At 34.1% G+C, this 24,068-nt stretch overlaps 1 protein-coding gene across 1 annotated transcript; it reads right to left on the bottom strand.

Moving 5' to 3' along the window:
• Positions 1-5,624: 5,624 nt before the first annotated feature.
• Positions 5,625-8,815, bottom strand: LOC124358692. The gene is made up of 2 exons (XM_046810993.1): positions 8,598-8,815; positions 5,625-5,858 (listed from the first exon to the last, which is right to left on the bottom strand). Exons 1-2 carry the CDS (start codon positions 8,760-8,762, stop codon positions 5,685-5,687), a joined length of 339 nt encoding a protein of 112 aa, XP_046666949.1. The 5' UTR covers positions 8,763-8,815; the 3' UTR covers positions 5,625-5,684.
• Between the last annotated feature and the right edge of the window lie 15,253 nt (positions 8,816-24,068).

Here is a 24,068-nt window from a genome sequence, read left to right as displayed (position 1 = left end):
AGACCATTGGTCACGTCTCCGGTGTTGTCTTGATCTAAAACTAACTTTTAGTAGCGAACTAATCAGGATAAATGGTGTTGATTTTATTATACATATATTTTTTAAGGTTTCACTACCATAACGTATGTTTTAGAAAATATCTATGAATTGATTTTATTTTCACGATCGTTTTGGCAAATATGTACGAGCTTTCAAGGAAATATGCAAAGATTAAAATCTGTTTTCTATAATACAACATTTATGGTTCATGTGTCAGATGATTGTTTTTTTTCCTTTGTTGGTTGACAAAACTAAGTGGGTTATTCTACATTTTGGAACGAAGACTTGCACTTGTGTGTACTTATAATAAGTGTATCGTGATTCTGAAGCAATAGAAAAATTTGAAACTTTACATAAACTCGCGTAATATTTTGCGCGTATCAAATTACAAGTGCTGACATATTTAATTAGATTTCAAATAAAATACGTCTGGTGGCATCATTACTAATTTGCATACAGTCACAAACTGTTACTAGCAGTTGTGTTTTACTCCTTTAAACCCTCACTCCCCCCCCCCTTATATCACTAACGCCAGCTGTTTATGTTGTATATCACTAACACTGCTATTCTTGCTTTGAAATCTCTCCATTCAGAGATAAGTTTTCTCCTCCTATATATCCTTTTTTTAGCATAATATTATGAGATTGGCCGTTTTAGTGGATCGGCTTATACTCGGCAATGAAACATCTCGTTTTCGACCATGTGTACATTTTAATTTCCACCCACTTGTCCGTCACACATTTGATTTCATTGAATTCAAGGTTCAGACCTATTTAGTAGCTGAGCGTCAGCGAAGCGTATAAATCTATTCTGTTCGTTTTCTGTCTGCCAATATTAAAAAAAAATGAACTGACCTATAGTCTTGAAAACTTCATTTCTAAAACAACACTATGGCAACACTGGTTTCGACGATAGTCCATGTCAACCCATCGGATTTTGCTGTGCGTTAGAAAATATTTTTACAGTAATCTTATGGGTAACTATGAAGGCAACGAGAAAATAGAAGAATAATTAAATTTGTAAACAAGCATTAAATTAGAATTTAACATGAGTATATTAACACACGTAGCTTATTCGTTTAGTACATTTTTTTAAATGAACTAGAATGTCAATATTAAAATTTGGTGACAGAATTTGATTTTAGCGCACTCTTGCGTTGTAGTACCCTCCACACCACTAGAATTTTATTACTTAAACACTGCTATGAAACAAAATGTAACCAAGAAAATGCAAAAATATCATGTGGAAAGATATTTTGAGAAAGACATGTGGGCTTTGAATTTTACATGGAAATTCATTTTTACGCAGTCAAGAATGAGATCTGTGTTAGTGGATGCCCAAACATGCAATTTGGCAGAGCGTTATTGAAACTAACTAATCAGTAGGCTGACATATGTTTTGGTCTGTGAGGGCATATTAAAGTTACTTCTATCTATTTATAGGACATTCCAAGAATTAAATGAGCTAAAGATTTGAAATTATGACATGTGTAGTACACAATGTGTACTATTTTATAGAATTTCTTTCATGAGTGGTGGAATTAATTTTAAATACGTTCAGTCAGTAGACTGATGACGTCATTTCCATAATGGAACATTAGAATGACATAAAAATTAAGTTACGTAGTACATTTGAAATCTTGTTAATCACCCTTAAATGTTTTATTGAAATAATAGCAGTTACTTTATTTAATCACTTTTAATACAGATTAGTGTTTGATGAAATACTATTTTCCTGTTGATAGTGAGCGAATCTTGCACAGTTTAACATCGCATCCTGAAAAGGCATCCTGATTTCCTATCTTTGAGATACCAATTCTTCCAAAAAATCGAGGTCGCATTGTAATCAAAGTTTTCTCATCTTAGCTGTCTAATTTGCATAATTTAATTGTCTAAGGAATCAAATGCCAGAGAATAATCTAGAGTAACCAGTGTATTAAATCACTTTCTCTTTTGCATCATACAAATCACTAAATGAATTCAGAAGTGTTGTACATGTGCTATAATAATTAACTAAACCTAGACGGCAACTTCGAAAGAAAATTATTTATTTCAATTTACGTCATACATAAAAATAAATCTTTTCCCTAAAAGTTTGATATAATGACAGCCTTTTAGTTGGTGCCGGAGAGGATTTACTACCGTGGTCTTTAATCCTCCAGGAAACACGCCTTTAGTGAGAACAAAATTCACTAAATAATGAGTTAAAGCTGTTACCACAAATGGACTTGTACTTTTAACCATGTGTATGAAAATGGTGTCTAAGCTTGCCTTACATTGTATTGAGTTCATAGCTTCCTTTTAAACCATTAATCTGAAACTAATGACATATTCCTAAGCATTTTTTTAGCTTCTAAAAGTTTAAATATTTACATTATATTTCCCTTACAGGTCAACTCCATTTTAGCTTAATAATTTGTACAACCCATTCAGCACCATTAAATGTTTATACATTATTTTATTATTTTATTTTTATATGTTTTGGCCGGTATTCATGCATTAAATACTTAATTGATTGCAATATGCATTGACTTTTGATGTTATAAAAGTTAAACGAAGATTTTAATAGTAAATTTCCTAACATTCAATCTGGAGTAGTATCTAAAGGAATTATTCAGGCTCACTCTTCTTCCTGCTAGATCTCAATAACAACATAAACAAACTCTTGGTCTGATATACTCGTACTTATCCCTCTGTGGCGTTTTATGATGAGGATGTCAATTGCACCGATCCTCTCAACTACAGCTGACCTGTCCACAATGATGTGGTCTAGCAATGTCACGTGTCCACAATGATGTGGTCTAGCAATGTCACGGGATGGTTTGTCAGTCTTGTGAACTCACATAAGCTGGGTTGCATCATGTGTCTTTCCACATGATGACTGCGGCAGACGCACCAATGCCAACTGGATGGGTAACATACTCCAGATCACTTTATCACTGAAGGTTTTAACCACATTTATAGCTAGACTACGTATAATACCTGTATAGCTATAATATAAGTAGTTAAAATTGTAATTTTCCATGTAGTTTTAACGACAGTTACAATTTGAGAGAACTAGTCAGCGTCAATTAACAGTCTGGCCTGCATATCTGTGTGGTATTCTGGTTTAACTTGAGTAAAACACTCGTATATGAAACCTACTATGATCGAGATATATGTTTCTTCTTACTACAACTCTGTGTTTCCCAACATTACTTTATTCCAACGTGTAAACTTCGTTGATGGTTTAAAAGTAATGAGTGCTGAAGCAAGTAAAAGTGATCAAAGGGCTGCATCAAAGCAAACGTAGGCCTATACATTGTGATATTTTATCACTTGCAGATTACACTGATGGTGTAAGGTAGTGATGTAAGAGCATGACAGACAACTTCCATAAAGTGATTTGCTTGCAGCTAGGAAGCTCATGCTAATGCAAAAATTAACGAAGACCTTTTTAACCCTTAATAGGGCGTTCCATCTTTAAAATAACCAAATCACAAAATGTATTTTGATCAACGTTTTTTTACATATTTATGTGTCTGTGGCGATTTTATCATTAATTACATAGAATTTAACGGTTTTCTCTATAACTTAAGTATGAGTCCAGCCTTCATATCCCACATACGAGAGCCAATGAGTTACATATATGTCGAGAGCTTGGTGAATCTGAACTGTGAGTATGATGTCCAGCCTTCATATCCCACATACGAGAGCCGATGAGTTACATATATGTCGAGAGCTTGGTGAATCTGAACTGTGAGTATGATGTCCAGCCTTCATATCCCACATACGAGAGCCAATGAGTTACATATATGTCGAGAGCTTGGTGAATCTGAACTGTGAGTATGATGTCCAGCTTTCATATCCCACATAGGCGAGCCGATGAGTTACATATATGTCGAGATCTGGGTGAATCTGAACTGCGAGGAGTTCTAACATCAAGGCTCCATTATGAGGTCCAGCCTTCATATCCCACATACGAGAACCGATGAGTTACATATACGTCGAGATCTTGGTGAATCTGAAATGCAAGGAGTTCTAACATGAAGGCTCCATTATGAGGTCCAGCCTTCATATCCCACATACGAGAACCGATGAGTTACATATACGTCGAGATCTTGGTGAATCTGAAATGCAAGGAGTTCTAACATCAAGGCTCCATCATGAGGTCCAGCCTTCATATCCCACATACGAGAACCGATGAGTGACATATATGTCGAGATCTTGGTGAATCTGAACTGCAAGGAATTCTAACATCAAGGCTCCATTATGAGGTCCAGCCTTCATATCCCACATACGAGAGCCGATGAGTTACGTATATGTAGAGATCTTGGTGAATGTGAACTGTAAGGAGTTCTATCATCACGTCTTCTGATGAGGTCCAGCCTCCATATCCCATATACGAGAGTGAGTGAGTTGCATTGATGTTGGTGCCGTGGTCCCGTTCCTTTTTATATCCTTGCGTTACTTTCCTGCATGTTACTGGAGATGTACGAGTAAAATATAATAGTAAAACTAAACAATGCAAGATGTACTTGATACCGCTGGTAACTATGCCACCCTTTCTTTCTATGCCAGGAGCACTTTAATTGATTACATTAACATTTAATGTACACTTAATCACTTACACTGTATAAGTTTTCATTCTTATTAAATTTTAATACAAACGAAATTAAAGGATACTAATATTCTGGCATTAGCCATCGTTATATGTTGCTTGAGTATACAGAAAAATTTGTAACATTTTAAAATGCAAAAGCCTATTACTCTTTCAAATCATACAACGCCATTAACAGGCACATATGAAATAGACACGAATGGAATGTCAGGAGTTGATACGGAATGTTGGCTGTATCTTTTTATCTAGGCCTTAATTTTTTTAAATTTAGTCTTAATTATGCATATTAAAAAACGCATAAGAAATACAATGTTACGAGAATCATTAAAAGTATTCGCTTATATTAACTTTAAAAGTATTATCTGTTTTAGATGTCGATAATACTGCAACCACTAGATTAAAGTGTAGCGTTACATTTTAGTGAACACATTTCATAAAATGATGTCATTTATAATAGCGTTTATTGATTTATACACAGGATTTATTGGGAAGTAGGCACGCTCGCTATGGCACGCCTCGTGGGCAGTGCCGGCCGGTTCCGGCTCGGAACTAGGTTAGCCAAATCCGGTTTTCAGTCAGAGTCGATCTCATCGCCCATCGGATCTCTGAAGCCGCGAGTCTTTGGTGTTGACTATCACTCTTTATCACCCTCTCTACATACAAGTTTTTAGAGACAACACGGAATCTGGTGTGTTAACGTAACGTTCATCACAAACAAGAACATGAAATCCGGGCAAGAAACTTACGTATAGCAACTTACTCTTAAATATTTATAACATTTTCATGTTCACGTTGTAAGTGTGTATATGAACAGTACTTTCAGTATAATACACAACAGTATATACTGTAAATTTATAATTTTTTGTTTTGTTTTACTCCTGGGTAGATGTATACTACATTAAAACAACATTATCGATTAGTCAGGCACGCAAATTAAGAAAAACCAATATGAAAATCATATCCCCAATATTTTTATTTTTATTTTTTTTATTTTATACGAACAAATAGGGAAGATGTATTGCCCAAATTTACAAAATTACTCTTTATTAATTACTCTTGTTTATTTTAGGCTTGTACGTCTGTCTAACATTCTTGTTGATGCCTATCGCCCCCATCTTCTTGCGACGCCGCAGTTTCTCCGAGGCGAGCTTCTCCAGGCCGACTATCTCGCAGAAGAGCGCCAGACAAGACCCGGAACAGCAGTCAGCATCTGTTCTACACTGTACATACACAAATAATACTCTGTACTGGTCAGCTTGGTCATGTCACTCAGTGTTGGACTAGATATGATTACACTTACTGAGCTACTTACATATACAATAACAATAACCATATAAAATTACGACAGTGATGTGGGTTATTTAACAGAATCTAGAGTAGTACAGTTCTTCAGTTGAATTTATTGAAAATAACTATATTTAATTTGGAACTCTTTCAAGATGTATGTTTCTTATTTCTTGAACAAAACATACGAAGTTTGTAAGTGCTACATGGAGTTTATTTTATGATTTCAAACAGTTAATTTATGTTGATTGACAGTTTCCAACAGTTTATGATTTTGTTAAGTGTAGAGACTTCTTTGTACAACGACTGTGTAATTGAGATATATAGAACTTGATATAAACTAAACGCAATGAAAATTTAATCAAGCTCGGCGTAATTGTAAATTAACTAAAATTACTGACTCCTGATTAGAAGTTATTTCTGGAAGATATTTGACAATAAGATGTTTTAGAATTTAACGGGAGTATTTTCATGACACGTTAGCATCTTGATTTTTTACAATTATAATGAAGTAAGATTTTCAGAATTAATACGCGAATTAGTATTCCATATTGAAATTATAATGTGCATAATATTTGGTACACCGCTATAGAAGAATTCTGCGGATAAGCAAAGAGAGAGAAGAGTTGGAGAAGAGGCTACTCACTAAAACGTATGTCGAGATTTTTTAGAAATATGAACTATTCTGCACTTAGTAAGCAGATGCATTTTCCTGGACTCCTTTTAGAAATAAACGGATATGTGTGTGGTTTCTACCATTTGAATCTAAAATTAAAGATCAAACTGTTGACATGGCATCGTATCCTGAAATCGGATCTGTCAAAGCACAAACAATCTCCTGATGCAAATACCGAGAAGTTATTAGTTATGCATCAGAAAGGAGTAAAAGGCAGGTGGTCTCTGTACTGTTACTGCGTTAAAAATGAATTATTGAGCAGGAAGTATATTACTTAAGTAAGACATTTTCAAATAGTTTTTTGACGAAAGACAAGCGCAACAAGCATGAAACAAGTTAGGCTGTCTTTATAAAACCAAATGGTTCAATCTAAAAAGTTGTAAAGAGATACAATTTTAAGCCATTATATTATTTTAACAATTTCCACAGCAATATATAGTGCAGTAGTAATTTCTACAATAAGTTTTTCTACTGACATAAAATATTTCACCAAATGAAAATACATACATACGTAAAAGCTGGTAGTGAAATGATATTGCGCCAACTCGCTTAATTTTTTATTATGTACTAGCAATTTCATTTTGAAAAGCCGGGACAACACAAGCATATTCTTTTTAAATAGCATTAAAAACAATCCCAAGTGTTAGACACTGAAAGATATAGCATTGTTTTGCTACACTTTATATTTAAGTTTGAATATGGCGCCCTGAATTTGGAGAGTGACAGTCTCCTGTAAAATGTATAAGTACCTGTAAAATATTTTAAATTTTTCTCCAATAATTATTTTATGATATTTTATTGAATAGCTCCAACGATTTCAGTAATAAGTTAACTAGCTTAGGCCAGAATGAAGAAATCCTACTGTAAGTCTAAATAGAGTCTAAAGTCGAAGTCATAAGCTTTTCAGTTAACACAATTATAATGTAATAAATGACGAATATTTAGTGTAGTTCATTAAAATTAAAAAGAAATTAAATTTAAAAAAAAAACAGGAACTTGAAAGCTTCACACGTAACACTACGTTTATAAAGTGTAACTGCTTTTAACAGATGAAGAACCGAAAAATTTAATATTACCTGTTTAAATAAGTACATATTTATTAACTTGGTAAAAAAAAATTTCCTATTTGCTAACTAAGGCAAAAGGGAGTTTTCTAGACCAGTGGGGCGTAGCCCGAAGGTATTTTCGAAATAGGAATAGGGCAATATATTTTTTGAAATAGGATCAGGTAAACTAGGAACCCTAAGAATGTCCATGTAAAATGGCAGTACAATTCGTACCGTAATTTTTACATAATTGAGTAGCACAGAGAAATACAATTAGACTTTTACATAATAGTATAGATTTACAATACTTTATTGTCAATAGAGTAAAATGCCGTCATAAACAATACCGATGATACTAATTAGATTTATACTGTTAGTTATTGCACGTATCAATAATAATACAACCGATTCACAACTAGCAGCTAGACGTCAATGAACATCGCGACAGCGCCTGCCAACATGACTGTTAGCACGATACACATCAACTTGACAGGCTCTATAGAAACAACCTACGACAATTATGGATCAGAGCATTGTGTTGCAGAACACGACTGTAAGTGCGTGGAGGAGAGACGAGTTGAAGCTTTCCATGTGCTGGCTCGGAGTTGTCGTGCAAACCTTGTATTTTATTCTATATTTCATTTTAATATACTTTTAATAGCCTTTATTATTATTATTGTTATTATTTTAATATACTTTAATACTCAGCCTAATACGCTAAGAAACCTTTAGGATGTTTCAAAAAATAAAACGTCTAAAATTAAAAATTCCCTTTTTGTCAAGTATGGTCGGAAAGATTATTGAAGATCCGAACAAAATAAAAGAGCATTCTAAACTGAAAATTCTAACTGATAACATACAAAACTATTGGAATATGAGGAGTCCTGGCAGAAACATCACACAGTACGTGGGCTAAATGAGAGGCCTAAGAGCAACTATCTGAGGTTACTCACTATTTTGTTCCAATCCTCCATGCAAGGGTAGACCTTGGGTGAGAAGTATCGCCTAGTGATGACATCCTGTCGCTGTGAGATCCTCTGGATGTGGGACTCCCCGAGACAGAGGTGCGCGACTAGCAGAGCGCAGAGAGCCAGCTGAGCAGCGTGTCCAGGTGCCATGGTAGTGTGCCAGGTAGTGAGCTGGTCAGGGAATATATTCGTATATCTGTACTTACACAATGGCAACCGATTCACTGGTGTTACTCATGAATAATTTGGTAACAGAGTGAGTAAAGGTCTACTGAACAAACCGCTTGTAGATACCGTACTTGCTATCAGTAACTATGGTTGTACAAGAGATACAGTCCAGTGCTGAGCTGTCCATTTCAGTGAGTGTAAAATCCATACCCAGGACTGTAACAAACAGCAATAAACTGTAATTTTTTATCAGGTTAAGTTTATTTCTATCACTTCTTGTTATAGACATGTCGCCTAGAAAAAAAGTATTTATTGTATGAATCTATAGTAAATTTATCGAAATAGCCTCGATACTTATCTCGTGTCGACACTATAACCACACGAACGAAGTTAAAGTTTATAGTTTGAACGTCTAACTATGACGAAAGGCAATTTTTATGGGGAAAATATAGAAAACAAAAACGTATAGTGTCAACAATATATAACATTGCGCATTTAAATTGTAATTTCATCACAAGTTTAATACCTAGATGTAAAGAAAATAAATAAATTCTACACTACAGAAAATATTACTGAATGTCAATGAAGTATCAAATCACAAATGAGTACCAGTTTATATAAAAATATAACTATCAGTTGAAAGAACTAGGTACGTTATGCGAGAAATTGAGTGTTAATAAAGTAATTCTTAGAGACTTACATGTAATATATATCTTTGAAACCGTTCGAGATGCAAAAGTTTTATTAGTAAAAGTTTATAAAATGTTATAAGCATACCAAGACACTTTTATTTTACTATAGGATCTTAAACAACTAAGTTGTGAATTTTTTAAATATTAAACGGCCAACATATAGATATGAAATGGGGTAATGGGCAACGAACGTAACCGAGAAATTTATAAGACTGATTTATTACATACATTTTACCAACTTTCAACCTCTTTTGTGGGTTTTTAGGGACTATTAGCATTCTATAAGACCCGTTATATATAAATAAACTTCGGATTTCGGGCGTGACTTTGAGTTTGGGTCATTTTCAGTAACGTTACTGAATTTAAACATTTCCTTCAATGGCTATTTGAGGACAATTGCAGTGGACTAATTTTGTATACAAATTTTAGCTAAAAAGCAATTATATATTTGTTGGGACATTATCACCACTGAACGTCCAAACAAAAATGTATAAGAAATTCATTAGTAAAATTAATAAAGAATTAAGCACAAAGAAGCGACCAAACTGCGTGAGATTTTACATTTTAGAAATATACTGAAAGTCCTAAAATGGTTAAATGGGCTTTTGAATGTTATATGAGTTCAAATTTTCAGTTATGATTCTGGAGAGTTTCATAATAAGATTTTAAAGAACTAAGTGTGATACCATCCTTTGAAACTTCATACAAATTTTAATGTATATCATAATGTTGAATTTTGTTTATTGCAATATTTTTCCCTCCTATTTTCCCTATTTTTAATCATTTTATTAAAGTGAGCTTAAACCAATGTGGAGACACAATAACGAACAAAACCGCCCTAGCAAAACACTGGACTAGACTTTGGTTTCCTTTTACTAATTGTGATTTGGACTTATTTTATTTGTGCGAATTAACCAAAGAGAAGACACATGATTTAAAATATCTGCCAGAACAAAATTATTTTCCTAAGCCAGCATCAACAGCATGGCACCAAGCATCGACATTTACTGATTTACTAATAATTGTTGATGATTTTTAATCTTTTGACTATGTGGATACGCAAGAAGAACCACCTGCTCTAGGAAAACATTGGACTTAACTTTGATTTCATTTTTACTGAACGTGATATTTTTTTTACTCTTTTGATTTGTGCGAATTACTCAACTGGAAAACTCTTGAACAAAATGTCTGCAATATAAAATTTAATAAATGTCAGCCTAAGCATGACAGCATAACACCAAGGATCACCTTTTACTTATTTACAAATCATTGAAGAGAATTTGTAATCTTTTACAACAGCAATAGCAAAAAATCTTGATTTTATTTTACTAAACGTGATTTTTAATCTTTTGATTTGCGCGAATTAAGCAATTAGGAAACACATGAAACAAAATTTCTGACACAGTATATTAGTCAAAATAGTTTTTAGAAACTTGTGAAAAAGTCCAAAACAATTCTTATGCATTTGAGTATACTAAATACATATTAAATTAAATAACTTTTAACTCGGGAGTAGAAGGACGATCTGAAAAACACTTTAAAATTATATTAATGAAGATGTCTAATTGGCTGTAAACCAAAAGTAAGATTCAAGTCGGTTAAATTGCCAAAACGGGCTATGAGTCCTCGGCCATACTTCATTATTGAGATATCTTTCGAAGCAGAGTAAGTACTAGACAGGATGGGGGAGTGCTGGTACAGACAGAAGTGGAGCAGTTGTGACATCTAACTCTATTTAAAAAAGTTGACTATGCAAATGTTGTGCAATCATTTCCTTTACCTAGTGTTTGATTTTATTTTCATTCTAAAACAAATATTTTATAGCAATGTTAGATAAGTGACTCTCAGTTTGGACTAACAAGTGGCAGCCGTAGACTCCATAATCTTCCACCATGTTTAAGTTTTCTTTTCTTGGGAGGAAATAGAATTCATGAGCCCCAGATAGTCTTAGGCACACTTCAAACTACGGAGTAGTTACGTCTAAATCCCAAAGTGTTGGAAGATACCACAATGATTAACAATTTTCAGAAATTGTGCAACCAGAGCGGTTTCCCAGACATCACTCCATCCTGGAATAAGCCGAGCCTCGATAACCGCTGACGAAGCCCAACAGCCGGAACACATCAGGTAAAGAGGTATTTATCCGCGGTATAACCTCATCATCATTTTCTGCCACATCCGCTTCCGGGGCCGGCTCGAGTAACTGACGCAAGCCTCCCTCCAGGCGTGAAATTCCTTTTCCATCTCAGCCATGGATCTGTAAATAAGTTTATCTACTTTGTTATGGAACCTGAATAACATTAAAACATCCCTACTTTTCATGTCTATAAAACTGTAAACTAAATTAACCATCATTAGTTAGAGCAAATGATTAATTATTTCACAATATAAACGTAGTTAAAAGTTAAAGGTTATGAACGACTGCACCTAATAAAGATGCGAGAACGCCTCCTTAAGGGACCCATTGTGCTAACCGGCTTTTTTCTGTATTCACCATTGGTGATGTATTTGAATTTAGGCGCTCAAAGTGATGTAGGAGGTTTACAGATATGATCGGTAAAGGTAACCGGCACATCCAGACATCGCCAATAAATAAAATTACCCTCACGAAAGACTTCCATTACTGTGGCCTATACTTCAAAGACACATTTTTTTATAAATGGATTCTGGATTATCGTACTATTGTAGCTAGGAAAAATGTTGGGGGGAGGTCCAGAAAACTTATATTTTTCCTTAGTGGAAACAGAGAGAAATAGTAAGGCCGAATTTTGTTCCTTAAAAAGGCTTTGACCCATTTGTTTGTTGAGAACGATCTTTCAGCAGTACATGTCAGTAATGCTGAATTGTTTAAATAATAATAATCGTTTACTAAAAAAGTAATTGAAAAAAATATAAAAACTGAGGGGGGTTTCAGACTCTTTGACCCTTTTGCTAGCTATGTCTTTGGATTATCAGTTTCCTAGTTTTATTGTTATAATTATGTTGAGGTAATTTTTAGACGTCACCTGGATGCAGACAACAGTTAGGTCTCATTACATTGGTTACTGTGACAAAAACAACACGAAGTAGTTACGTATAAATATATCCATTATCATCTGACGGATTTGAAACCTGCATTTACGAGAAATGTGCATCTTCTCCTTTAACATAATCGATTTAAAGTATAATAACTGATACCCGTTTTACACTAACGGTATCAGTGTAAAATACTAGAATACTAACAATTCTGACACTTAGCACGTCTTAGTTTTTTTAAATATCAGCCAAAATTGACGTATACTAGCATGCCATTCATTATAATAGCAAATCTCGTATTTCCGTACTTTCAAGATCTCTTATAAAAGATAAGATAAGATCTCTTATTTGAAGAATATTCTCAGTATTCTATATGTGAATATATATTTTTGCACCTGATCATGAAAATCACAATTCAACCAAAAACTTACACAATTATACCACGACTCCTTCAGATCATCAAGCAACACCCTATTTATAATTTCCTATACATTTAAGAAACTGCTAACCTAAATTCAATATGGCTTTAAACCTGGATCAATACTGAACCTGCTATAGGTAACTCCAAAAAGCAATAATACGAACTTTTGATCCCAAAAGTAATCCTTGGGCCTTCTGTGTGATCTTAAACGGATATTTAATGTTGTACGTCGTAATTTACTTTTATTAAATTTGAAAGTGATGGATCTCTTTGATTGGTACTTCAATTGTTTAAAATACTACTCATTGGGGTGGGCAGAGTTAGTCTAAATTCACACCAATACTTTTCAGATTTCTCTGAATTCAAGACTCGAATACTTCATGGATCTATTCTTGGATGCCTAATTTTCCTCAATTATAATACGAAGCATATTGATAATAATTTAAACAGAATCACCAAACTGATGAACTTTGCTCTTACTATGGCTTTAATATCGTTCTAGAACATTTTACATCGAATTCGTTCTTAATATTTGACTGTTCTGCATAAATAGACTGCTTTTAAGCTTTACTGCAACACAACACAAGTAGTACAGGGTGGTTATAAATTATTGTTCACATTTTAAGATTGAATAAATAAATAACCAATCTACTTAAAAACATGGAAATTGTTTTATTAAATAGCAAATTTAAAACAGTTTTATTACCAATGAAGGACAAAAAGATTACTGTTACTCATACTTTTACAAGGAAACTAAACTAATTCCACGTGCTCTCCGAGGTTTGCACGAAAAGTTTGTAGTCTAAATTCAACCTCACACCATGTGTTTCTGAGCATTGCTGGAGTTATGCTTCCAATAACCTCTCGAACTCTATTCTTGAGTTCCTCAATATCTTGAACTTTTTTGGCGAAGACTCTGTCCTTGACATAGCCCCACAAAAAAAGTCTAAGGGTGTAATGTCTGGGGAACGTGGAGGCCAAGGAATTGGACCAACCCGTCCAATCCAACGACCAGGAAACGTGTCATTTAGGTAGTCACGTACTATCTTACCCCAGTGTGGAGGGGCACCATCTTGCTGCCAGTAAACATTTGGTTGTCTATGCTCAATTTGCGGTATTGCAAAAAATTCAATCATGTCGAGGTATATCTCTTTAGTGACTGTCGGTTCTGCGAAGAAAAAGGGTCCTATCACTTCATCTATAGCCAATGCACACCAAACGTTTATTTTAGGGCTGTCTCTTTCTTGTTCAAGAACATTATGAGGATTTTCAGTACCCCAAATCCTACAATTGTGTCTATTCACCTTACCAGAAACATGAAAGGTTGCTTCATCAGAAAAAATTACTTTTTTTAAGAGGTCAAGTAATCTAACAGTAAAATCGTAGCGTCGAGGTTTATCGTTAGGTTTTAGTTCATGTAATAACTGAATTTTGTATGGATGGAGCTTAAGGTGTTTGTGCAAAATTTTTAAGACTGTTGATCGAGGTAATCCTAATTCCAAACTTGCACGCCGAGTAGACTTACCAGGGCTCCTCGTAAACAATTCTTTTACTTGATCAACAATAGCTTCAGAAACTGGAGGTCTACCAGCACCTTTTCTATGTTGGACACTTCCCGTCTGTTCAAACTGCCTATACCAGCGTTTTATAGAATTGTTACTCGGAGGATTGCGGCCATACTCTAAACGAAACCTTCTTTGAACAGTTATTACAGATCTGCTTTCATGAAACCAAAGAACACACCTTGCTTTTTCTTGCACACTAGCCATTTTGATACTGAGGTTAGTTTAGTGTTTGTTTAGTCAACTGTAATTAACAGCTGGTGTGGAAAGATCCATTGTTGACCAGCTGACTATGTCACAACACAAGTCATTAAGAAGACTCATACCTTACACCCACAGTTTAAGTGACATTTTTACTTTCTTTTTATAACTACTTTTTATAATTATTGTAATGTGTACAATTATTAATTTTCAGTCAGTATATAAAACTGTTTTAAATTTACAATTTAATAAAACAATTCCCATGTTTTTAAGTTGATTGGTTATTTATTTATTCAATCTTAAAATGTGTACAATAATTTATAACCACCCTATATATCATACTTGTTAGCAAATAACTGTATCTTTTGTAAAGCAAAATGTTTAGGGAATTTTATTCCATACCAAAAATGTTCTGTATTTGATAGCGATCCCACAACTTTTTCCAGCTCAATTTAGTGAAGTACGTAGTAAGTACGTTAATATATAGTAGTAATTGCAATATTTTAAACTTATTTTCGTTCCCTCAATAAATAAAAATCCGTTAAAGATAAAGAAAGTGTATACAATAATTTTTAGTAAATTTTACAAGCATTACAGAACAGATTTATTTCTTCTCTAAGTTCATAAACTGTTGTGAATTTTAACGGCCGTCTTGAAACTCATTTTCGTTTACGGAATTTATCAGAAATCTCCGGTAAGTCTCACCATGAAGGCAATTACTATAGGCTGATTGTTTATAAAAAGTCTGCCTTAAAGCACTTATTCTGTAAGTTTATTAAGGAATCTATCTTCATTTTGCCCTGAAATTTATATGAATAGTTATATATGTATACCATCCCGTGATAAAGTAGCTTTAGGATAACAGAAAAAAGTTAGGTTATAATAAATACAAAGTTTCCAGTTTTCATTTTAAGAGACACTCTTGTATTTAGTAATGCAAGAGAGAAAAAGAGCAATGGATGTTAAAATAATTCTCTAAAGGAAACAACCAACACAATAAGTTTATATTTCAATAGATCAGGAACACCAAGCAGGATTTCACAGGTATAAGGTACAGAGGTACAAACAATATAACTGGTACACGAGTAGGTGCATAAATTAGTGTATGCGTCCCGACACGTAATAGCCCACTAAAGATTTGGACGTAGCTTTCATCATAGTCGCTGGAAGAATTACGAAATCATCCAAATAGCATCCAACATAGAGAATTATATCACAGTATTAACGCCAAAATGCTTGAAATTCATTTGATAGTCTGGCACTGCGTGAACACTCACCACACAGTTAGTTGCAACAAATACTAAAGCCAGCACGAAACATAAATGACTCAGTATTCTTATCGCGTAAGTTTCCTATGCGTTATCAGCAGTTTCTACAGTCTGTCCCAATCACATGTACCAGTATATAACAGAGCTGCCGGCAAGAGGTTGACTCAGGCCACCAAGATGACCCGACTCACCATCTGCCTGCTTGCCGCGGTTGTGTTGACAGTCTCAGCTCGAGAGCTACTGCCGGTCACCATGACCTACGCCAACCCCACCGTCTACCCTTGCATGGAAGACTGGAACAAAGTGGTAAGTTTACAGCTCAACGGCACAAGTCATGGGTAGGGTACGATAAGCGGACCCGGTTTTTTATATCGAAGAATGTAGTCTTCGATACCTAATACTCGCATCTCAAATCCTAGACTATCAATCGATATAAATGTATCTATAGTCCTCAATAACAATCATATGTTTTAAATTAAAATATGATTTTAATATTTAAAGGTGATCAAACAAGTTATTATAACAAAAATTAGGAAAACTAGACGACAATATTTGCTCCTCTCACAGTTAAAGTTGTTTCTTTCCCACAAATTTCACATAATAGGGTTTTCTGTACAAGTCCATGTTGAAGCCACAAATACAATATATTTTATTTATGTTCTTATCATCTTTCAAAGCAATGTCGTGTAGTTTTCTAAAATTGACTGCCATTTTTAATAATTAAAATTACTTATGTAAAATTGAAATATTACCCTACGTGTATTATTTTAAAGCGTTTACAGCTGTTGATATAGACTATTTAAGCTAATAATTCAAAATAATTAATCAGTATCGATTGATTGTGTCAATGGTTATGATTAAGTAATATCGTTTGCCAATTTCGATATAAAAACCGGGTCCGCTTATCGTACCCTACACCAAGTCAGGTTTGTTTTCATTAATGAATTCCATACTATACTAACTTTTATTTGAGACAACTACAAAATTAACCTGTAACAAACTAGTTTGGCCACATGGACCCAATACTAAGTAAATACAGTGCTTACTCTAATTTCGATTATCTAATAATATTATCTGAGCTCTTCTTACTGGTTAAACTTGCCAGTATATCAGTAGTATAACCCGTTACAGCTTAGTGTAGCCATATGAATACAGTAGTACACACAGTACTTGCACTCTTATATCTCACCTTATTTTCTGAGATCATGCGGTTTAAACAAAACTCGTCTATATCAGAACTGAGATTTAACTTTCACTATCAATGATAATATCAAAGATTTTTTTCCATCGGCTCATCATGAACTCTTCTACAAAGTCAAACGCCTTTTACACCAGGAGGCGTTTTAATCACGATGTGAATTGTTTGGGATTGCATAATCTGACTATTAGAAATATATTTTTGTTTAACCTAATAATGTTATAACTTACCATCAGAAACAGTAACTACCCCACCGCAGTGACAGTACGGCAGACGTTTACATTAAACGCACTGGTAAAATAATAAGCCTTTTTTAATTAGAATCTCCAAGTAAAGATACATAGATTAACTGTAATATTCACAAGGTAAAATAGGTATAAGCGTACTGTTTTAAATCGAAAAACAATTTGAGCAAACTGTAGCCAAAACTAATTTAAAACATAATGCACAATTACTACGGTGTAACGGAAATTCTCAGCGTATAGATCCCGCTTAATTGGTGATTAACAATTAATACCATTAATGTTTAAACTACAATTAATGCCATTCCTTACGAGATATAAATGTTGGCTTATAACTTTCAAGTTTATAATACTCGTATTAATAACGATTTAATTCTGTAATTATATACTGCACAAGTTCTTATGTAAAATAAGGCACTAAAATAGTGTTATTTAAATATTCTTTTACTTTGAGGAGTGATCTATAACTAAAGATCAATAAAACAGGGTCTTTATTATCATTCAAGCAGCTTAGTGTTGGCGATAGACTCTGAGGTCATTGCACTGTTCCGAACTTGCTCTTGCACTGAAATTTTAAACACACAAACTTAAATTTTACAAAATAGATTTCAGTTGAGATTAAAATTTTAACATGAAAACTTTTTTACTTTTGAATATTCTACATGTATTAGTAGAAATCTGCTGTCTGATATGTGTTGTGTTTCTAAGAATATATTGTCTAACCAGTACTAGCCAACAATGCTCAAGTACACAACACGTTTAATTATTTGTTAGAAGTAATTATGTATTGTCGATTTGTATTTCTTCTTAACATTTTATCGAACATTACATCTTTACAGAAGTATCACATTCCTACGAAATAAGGAGACATTTCCGGAGAGTTATGCTAATTTAAAACAACAAATGTTCACCGTTTACACTACTAATGATATTAAATTATAAGCGCGGTACAGTAAATATACAATTACTTTTAATCTTTTTATGTTGAATATCTTTACAAGTTATTATTTTTACTGGTTTTCAAATCAAGAAAACTGAACCGACCTCTGGGTACATTTTATACAGCACCTGTCTATTTATTGTATACATTTCATATTCAATAGCAATTAAAAACATGCATGATATTATAATTCAACCTAAACAACAATATTACTTTTTCTATTCAAGTCAATGTTCTCTTCCCTTTTTTCATGTTCTAATTGTGTCAAAAACTATATTCTACAAATTTAATTATCATTTATTTTTCCTGTAATTTAGTTATAACTGTTAGAATGCAAGTTTAGTTTTATTTTTTTAGTACTGAAATACTTAAAGTCTACTTTCTAGACGCACAGGACACTATTATATTTTCTTTTATGAGAAAAATGAATTTGAGTGATGCTGCCCTACTCAATCAAACCTGCCGGTTGGAACCAAATCCGGCCTGCATGATCTCACGAGGCTTGTCACCCCAATCTAGAGAACTCTAAGACACCATGCTGAATTAATTGAAACATAAACCAAGCTTATATTACTTTTAATAAATTGTCTAGCAAATTATTAGTGACTAATTAACGCCTTGAGGGCTATTTGGCTTTGCTGCTATCTGCGACGTAACTGACCAGGTGCGTGACAAACTACTCGTATGTCTCAATACATAACATTTTCAATTATTGAGATCCCATGCAAACACGGACGGTAAATCCGTTTCCTTAATTTCGGATTCATAATTAACGAAACCAGAACTTAACGTGGCCGTACCCTTTAAGGTTCCGGGACAGCCAGCTTTGATAAATTACTATTTATTGATATTGAAAAGATTATTTTTAAACTGTAAGGATAGAGAAATATGTAAGCAATGTTTAGGTTAAGTATCTTTTTACACGAAATAAGAAACAATAATAAACCCAGTCTCAAACTGATGTAGGTTTTTGATAATGGTTTGGCATCACCACTATAACCCTTCCCTTGTGGCACCTTAGTTACTGTGGCGCTAAAAGCCTGAACCTTTGGCAATACGCGTTTGTGGTGTCATGCAAGAGAACAACAGAATCTTGGTGGCACAGAGTAAATCCATAGATTTGTTATGGTGACGCAAAGCTCAACTATAGGACATTTGATGGAACAGATCCGAATCGTTTTTCTTTTACACATGAGCAGGTTGAGGTGGTTGGCTTGACCTTCACAGAAAACCTGTATTACACATGTATTACCAAATTTTATTTTAGTCAATTTTGTGACTTGTAAAATATTTTTAATATTAATTGAATACACAAAAAAACCAAGATAGCGTCTAAAGATATCAAATTTTAGAACTAGAGTCCTCCCTGCCAATAGAGTGATGACGTCTTGGTCTTGTGGATGTTAAATTTCCATTGAAATCGATATATAATTGAGTAAATTTGTAATTCATGATAAAACAAACAACTGATACAAAAATGATGTTACTTTAATGTAGGTTAAAAAGCTAATACAGTGTTCAATACGGAAGAACAAAAACATTGCTGTCGTGTTATTAGTTTTAAAAGACCCAAAGCAGTGAGTTGAATTTTAATTTTGTAATAAGTTGTAAAATGTTTAATACTGAAACTATTGTCATAATGTTGCAGTGCCGGAAGAATGAAGAGTGCTGCTCAGGCTCATGTGTAACGTTCTTCTGCAAGGTTGTCGGCATCGAGGTGACGGGGCACGGCCCTCTAAAGAGCAGGAGGAAGAGACCGCGCATCACCATCAACATTTCTAAATGAGAAAATTGACAAATATAAATAAATATATCAATGCACGTATATAAGTAAAATAATGTAATTTAGTTCATACAAAACGTTTTATCAACACTATTTATTTGTAGCATTATTTCTACAGCGTAATCATTACTTAAATTATTCTACTTTTACTGTTTAAGTAAATTAATGACTTCAAGTCAAAACTCTTATGCTACAACCAGTTCATGCAGTTCCAAGCATGAAAAATAAAAATATTTCCTGTCAATATTGAAGCATACAAATGGCCGCATCACAACAAACCATATTTCACAAAATTAAGGACATGAAGAATTTCTTCCAAGATTACCTTTAGGTCAAACTGTAACCCGAATGTTTGCAAAGGTTACCTTACCAGGTCAGTACCCAAAAACGACCGGTTCGGGAGATCAGCTGAGAGGCTCTGCAGCGCGCCTTCGTAGCCACATTCTTGTGACGTCGGCCCCTGACCTCCATCCTGCTGCCGCCACCATGCTCTCTCCTCGCCTCTCTTCCAGAATATGTGTCAGACCTCCGTCACCCATGTGACTCTAAAATCCTGGAATTTTTTTCTCTGTTGGACAATATTTAAATACAGTTGGTGAATTTGATCGTCATGTGATCCTAAACAATAATATGTGATGTGTACTTTATTTGTAATAACATGATTAATTATTGTAATTATATAATTAATTCAAACTTGTTTCATTCTTTAATAAAACTACACCTTGATTGTATGCGGTGAGAAAGTAATCTTTATGTAAGCAATTTTATAAAAAGTTATTAATTATTTAATTAAGGGTATAAGCCATAGCGGCCGGAGTGTCCGGTATATCAAAAAATATAGAGTTAATCACAAATAAACAATTTACACTAAAGTTTGTTTTGTGATCACGAGAAATAATTTAGGCCACGGGATTTTTTGCATCATTAAGTGAAAGGTAATAAATACTAGTAATGAAAATATAAAAATAGGTATTACTTAAAAAATGTTTCTTAAGTGCAAAATTGATCAACAAATCAAAATAAATAACACAGGGAGTTTGTTTTATATACTATAAGCTAATGGTTTGTTTATTAATTTTATTTTAGATATTCATAACAAGTAGTGAAGAGTTTCTAGGAGTTCCAAGTGTAAAATTGTTGGAACCGTAATGTAATATTTAAACTATAACTAATTGGCATGAGTCAATAACATTTATCTTCCTTTGTAGCAGTTTGCCAGATAAAACAGCAGAGATAAAAATTCCAACATTAATGGTTGGTTAATCGCACAAACTAAATAGGATTATTTGAAATGTTGACAAAGGTCATTAATAAGTAAACAAAGAAGTTTTTCAATAGGCGAGTGAAAAAAGTACTCGTACTATTAAATTGTTTTCATGAATAATGAAACAATTTATTTATTCATAACATCGTGTTATCGATTTTATGCCATAGCTACCATAATCATAGCTCCACATTTTTAGTTAAGATTTGTGTTATTTACTTTCTATGATTTTAAATGTTGAATTTTCATTTAATAGAACTAAAGAAGTCTCTCTTGAATCTGGATACTAAAGTTTTTGCTCCTCTTATAAAGTGGTTCTAGAATTGACATTAATAAAAAGTTCTGATCTCAAAAAATGTAAAATTCTTCCCTCAACAGAATTTATTCAGTTCATAAATAAGTAACTAAAAAGGGATTATCACTCTTTTTTGCCGTTGAAACCTAATAATTGTGGAGCATTTGGTCATGAATTACACTAATCAGAGGAATTTAAGAGTCTTAGAATAAAATATGACGTCTGTTTGGTTGGATTGAAACGATCAGACAGGAAACAGTAGTAAACAATAACAATACAATACAATAACTCTCTGGTTCGCAGCCTTCTGTCATAAGATCTTCATTGCGCTTGTTGGATAACCTAGCATTATATCAACTGAAGAGAATTTGAAAATAATCGATAAATACAATTAACTTTATTTTAACTATAGGCAATCATAAGAAAGACTACGTCGATGTGTTTTTATATTAGCATGGCAATATCAATTGTAATTTCCAAAACAAGAACCGAACTTACATGGATTATATTCAATAGAATGTATTGTATATTTTAAAAAATATTAGAAGGGTTATGATGCGGTTGCAAAGTATGACGTAGGTCTAAGATGTGGTGGCGGAGGTGGAGGCCGTACACAAACACAGATCAGATGTAGAAAGTGCAGGCTGGTTGGCTACAGGCACTATATCTGTGAAAGTCACTGACGCCTCACCTTTCTCACGACTTATTCTAATGGCATCCGTAAACGATTGTGACTAATTCAAATGTCACGTCCCACAGCTACTAGCTACCGCGCCTACACCTGGAGCGGGTTCTCTGCTTTCCTGCGGTTTATTTGATCATCACTCCTATGTGATGTCCTATGTGTTGATGTCAACTTATGTTTGATGTGTCAGTATTATGTGTCTGCTAACTTGAACCTCCATTGAGTAGTGCAGGAGAGCGTCACACTAACACTGATAATGTGACTTTATCGCTGGTCACCGTTCTTGTACTCTCTCTCTTCTGGACGTGAGGAAGTTCTGCTTTCAGTGGCTAACCGATTCGGGTCCTGACGCGCTGGAACAAGACAAAGTGCCAAGAAAGTCCTAATTTAATTCTGCAAACCCTTGCTCGTCAGAAGAAAAAACACTATAATATAGAACATTTATCACGTTTCACAGAAAAAAATACTGGTTACACATAACCCAACACCTGTTAATAAGAATGGAATAATGAGGTTTAAGTACTATTTATAGGTTTAACGTACACATTGAATTTCTAAATGTTTTCAAATTCTACAGAAGCATAAAACACTAAATTAATATTCTCTCCAATACAGTTGGAAGAAAGGTAGATTTAATGTGTAGGTGACATCTCAAAATATAAAACTGAACAGGCGTTAATAGTTTTAATTTCAACTTCAACTATAACTATACGACACAAGTTACGTATTTTGGAACATCATGATGTATTATTAAAATTAAAATTTACTTTTACAATACAGAGAAAAAATTTTCTTTGATTAAATAATATCATCAATGCTGTTACGATCCACATGTATCCCTCGAAGCATTACTACTAGTGTTTTTTTTATCCTGATCTTCCCTCGGTTCGTACACCCAGTTATTTTTTTTTCAACGAGTGCAAGAAGCTGAGATCATTGCTTAGTCCTTTAAGGACCAATGCGCTGCTTTAGTACTGACCGAATATTCAGAACACTTTAAAGAAGATGAAACTAGCTCTAATAAAAATCTCAACCAATTAAAACTGGCAGGAGGCAGTAGTATCTCACATTTACACTTACAAACACCTCTAATTCTAAGAGAGCTCCTGCCACTCCAAAAATCATCCTCCATAGTAAACTAAACTATTAACCTTTTACAATATTTACTAGTGATGTGTTACTGGACACCATTATTTGTGACACCTTAGTTTTTCTGTATCTAGGTAAGTGATACAAGCCAGAAGTGAACCCTTAGACGAAACTCAAACATCATGTACGAGCAATCTCTACACAACCAGCAACTCTGTGTTACAAGACCGGTGCCGTTGTTCCTTGGGAAATTGACTCACTAATGGAAGCCGAGCCGCCAAGTACCGGTGAGTGAACATACACGGGAACAACAATGGTGTGATTCACTTCCTACTCAGCTCAACTGTGGTGACACACTCCGGTCCACCCACACTGATAATAGCTGTTTGTTATCGCCAGCAGTATTATAGGTCCTCAGTTCAGCTGTGGTGACACACTCCTGTCCACTCACACTGATAATAGCTATGTTTGTTATCGCCAGCAGTAGTACAGGTCCTCAGCTCAGCTGTGGTGACACACTCCTGTCCACTCACAATGATAAAAGCTATGTTTGTTATCGCCAGCAATAGTACAGGTCCTCAGCTCAACTGTGGTGACACACTCCGGTCAACTCACAATGTTAATAGCTGTTTG

This window comes from Homalodisca vitripennis, chromosome 3, assembly GCF_021130785.1.
Source record: "Homalodisca vitripennis isolate AUS2020 chromosome 3, UT_GWSS_2.1, whole genome shotgun sequence".
Lineage (NCBI taxonomy): Eukaryota > Metazoa > Arthropoda > Insecta > Hemiptera > Cicadellidae > Homalodisca > Homalodisca vitripennis.
The sequence above is the reverse complement of the archived record's forward strand: the minus strand, read 5'-3'. Positions and strand labels throughout refer to the sequence as shown.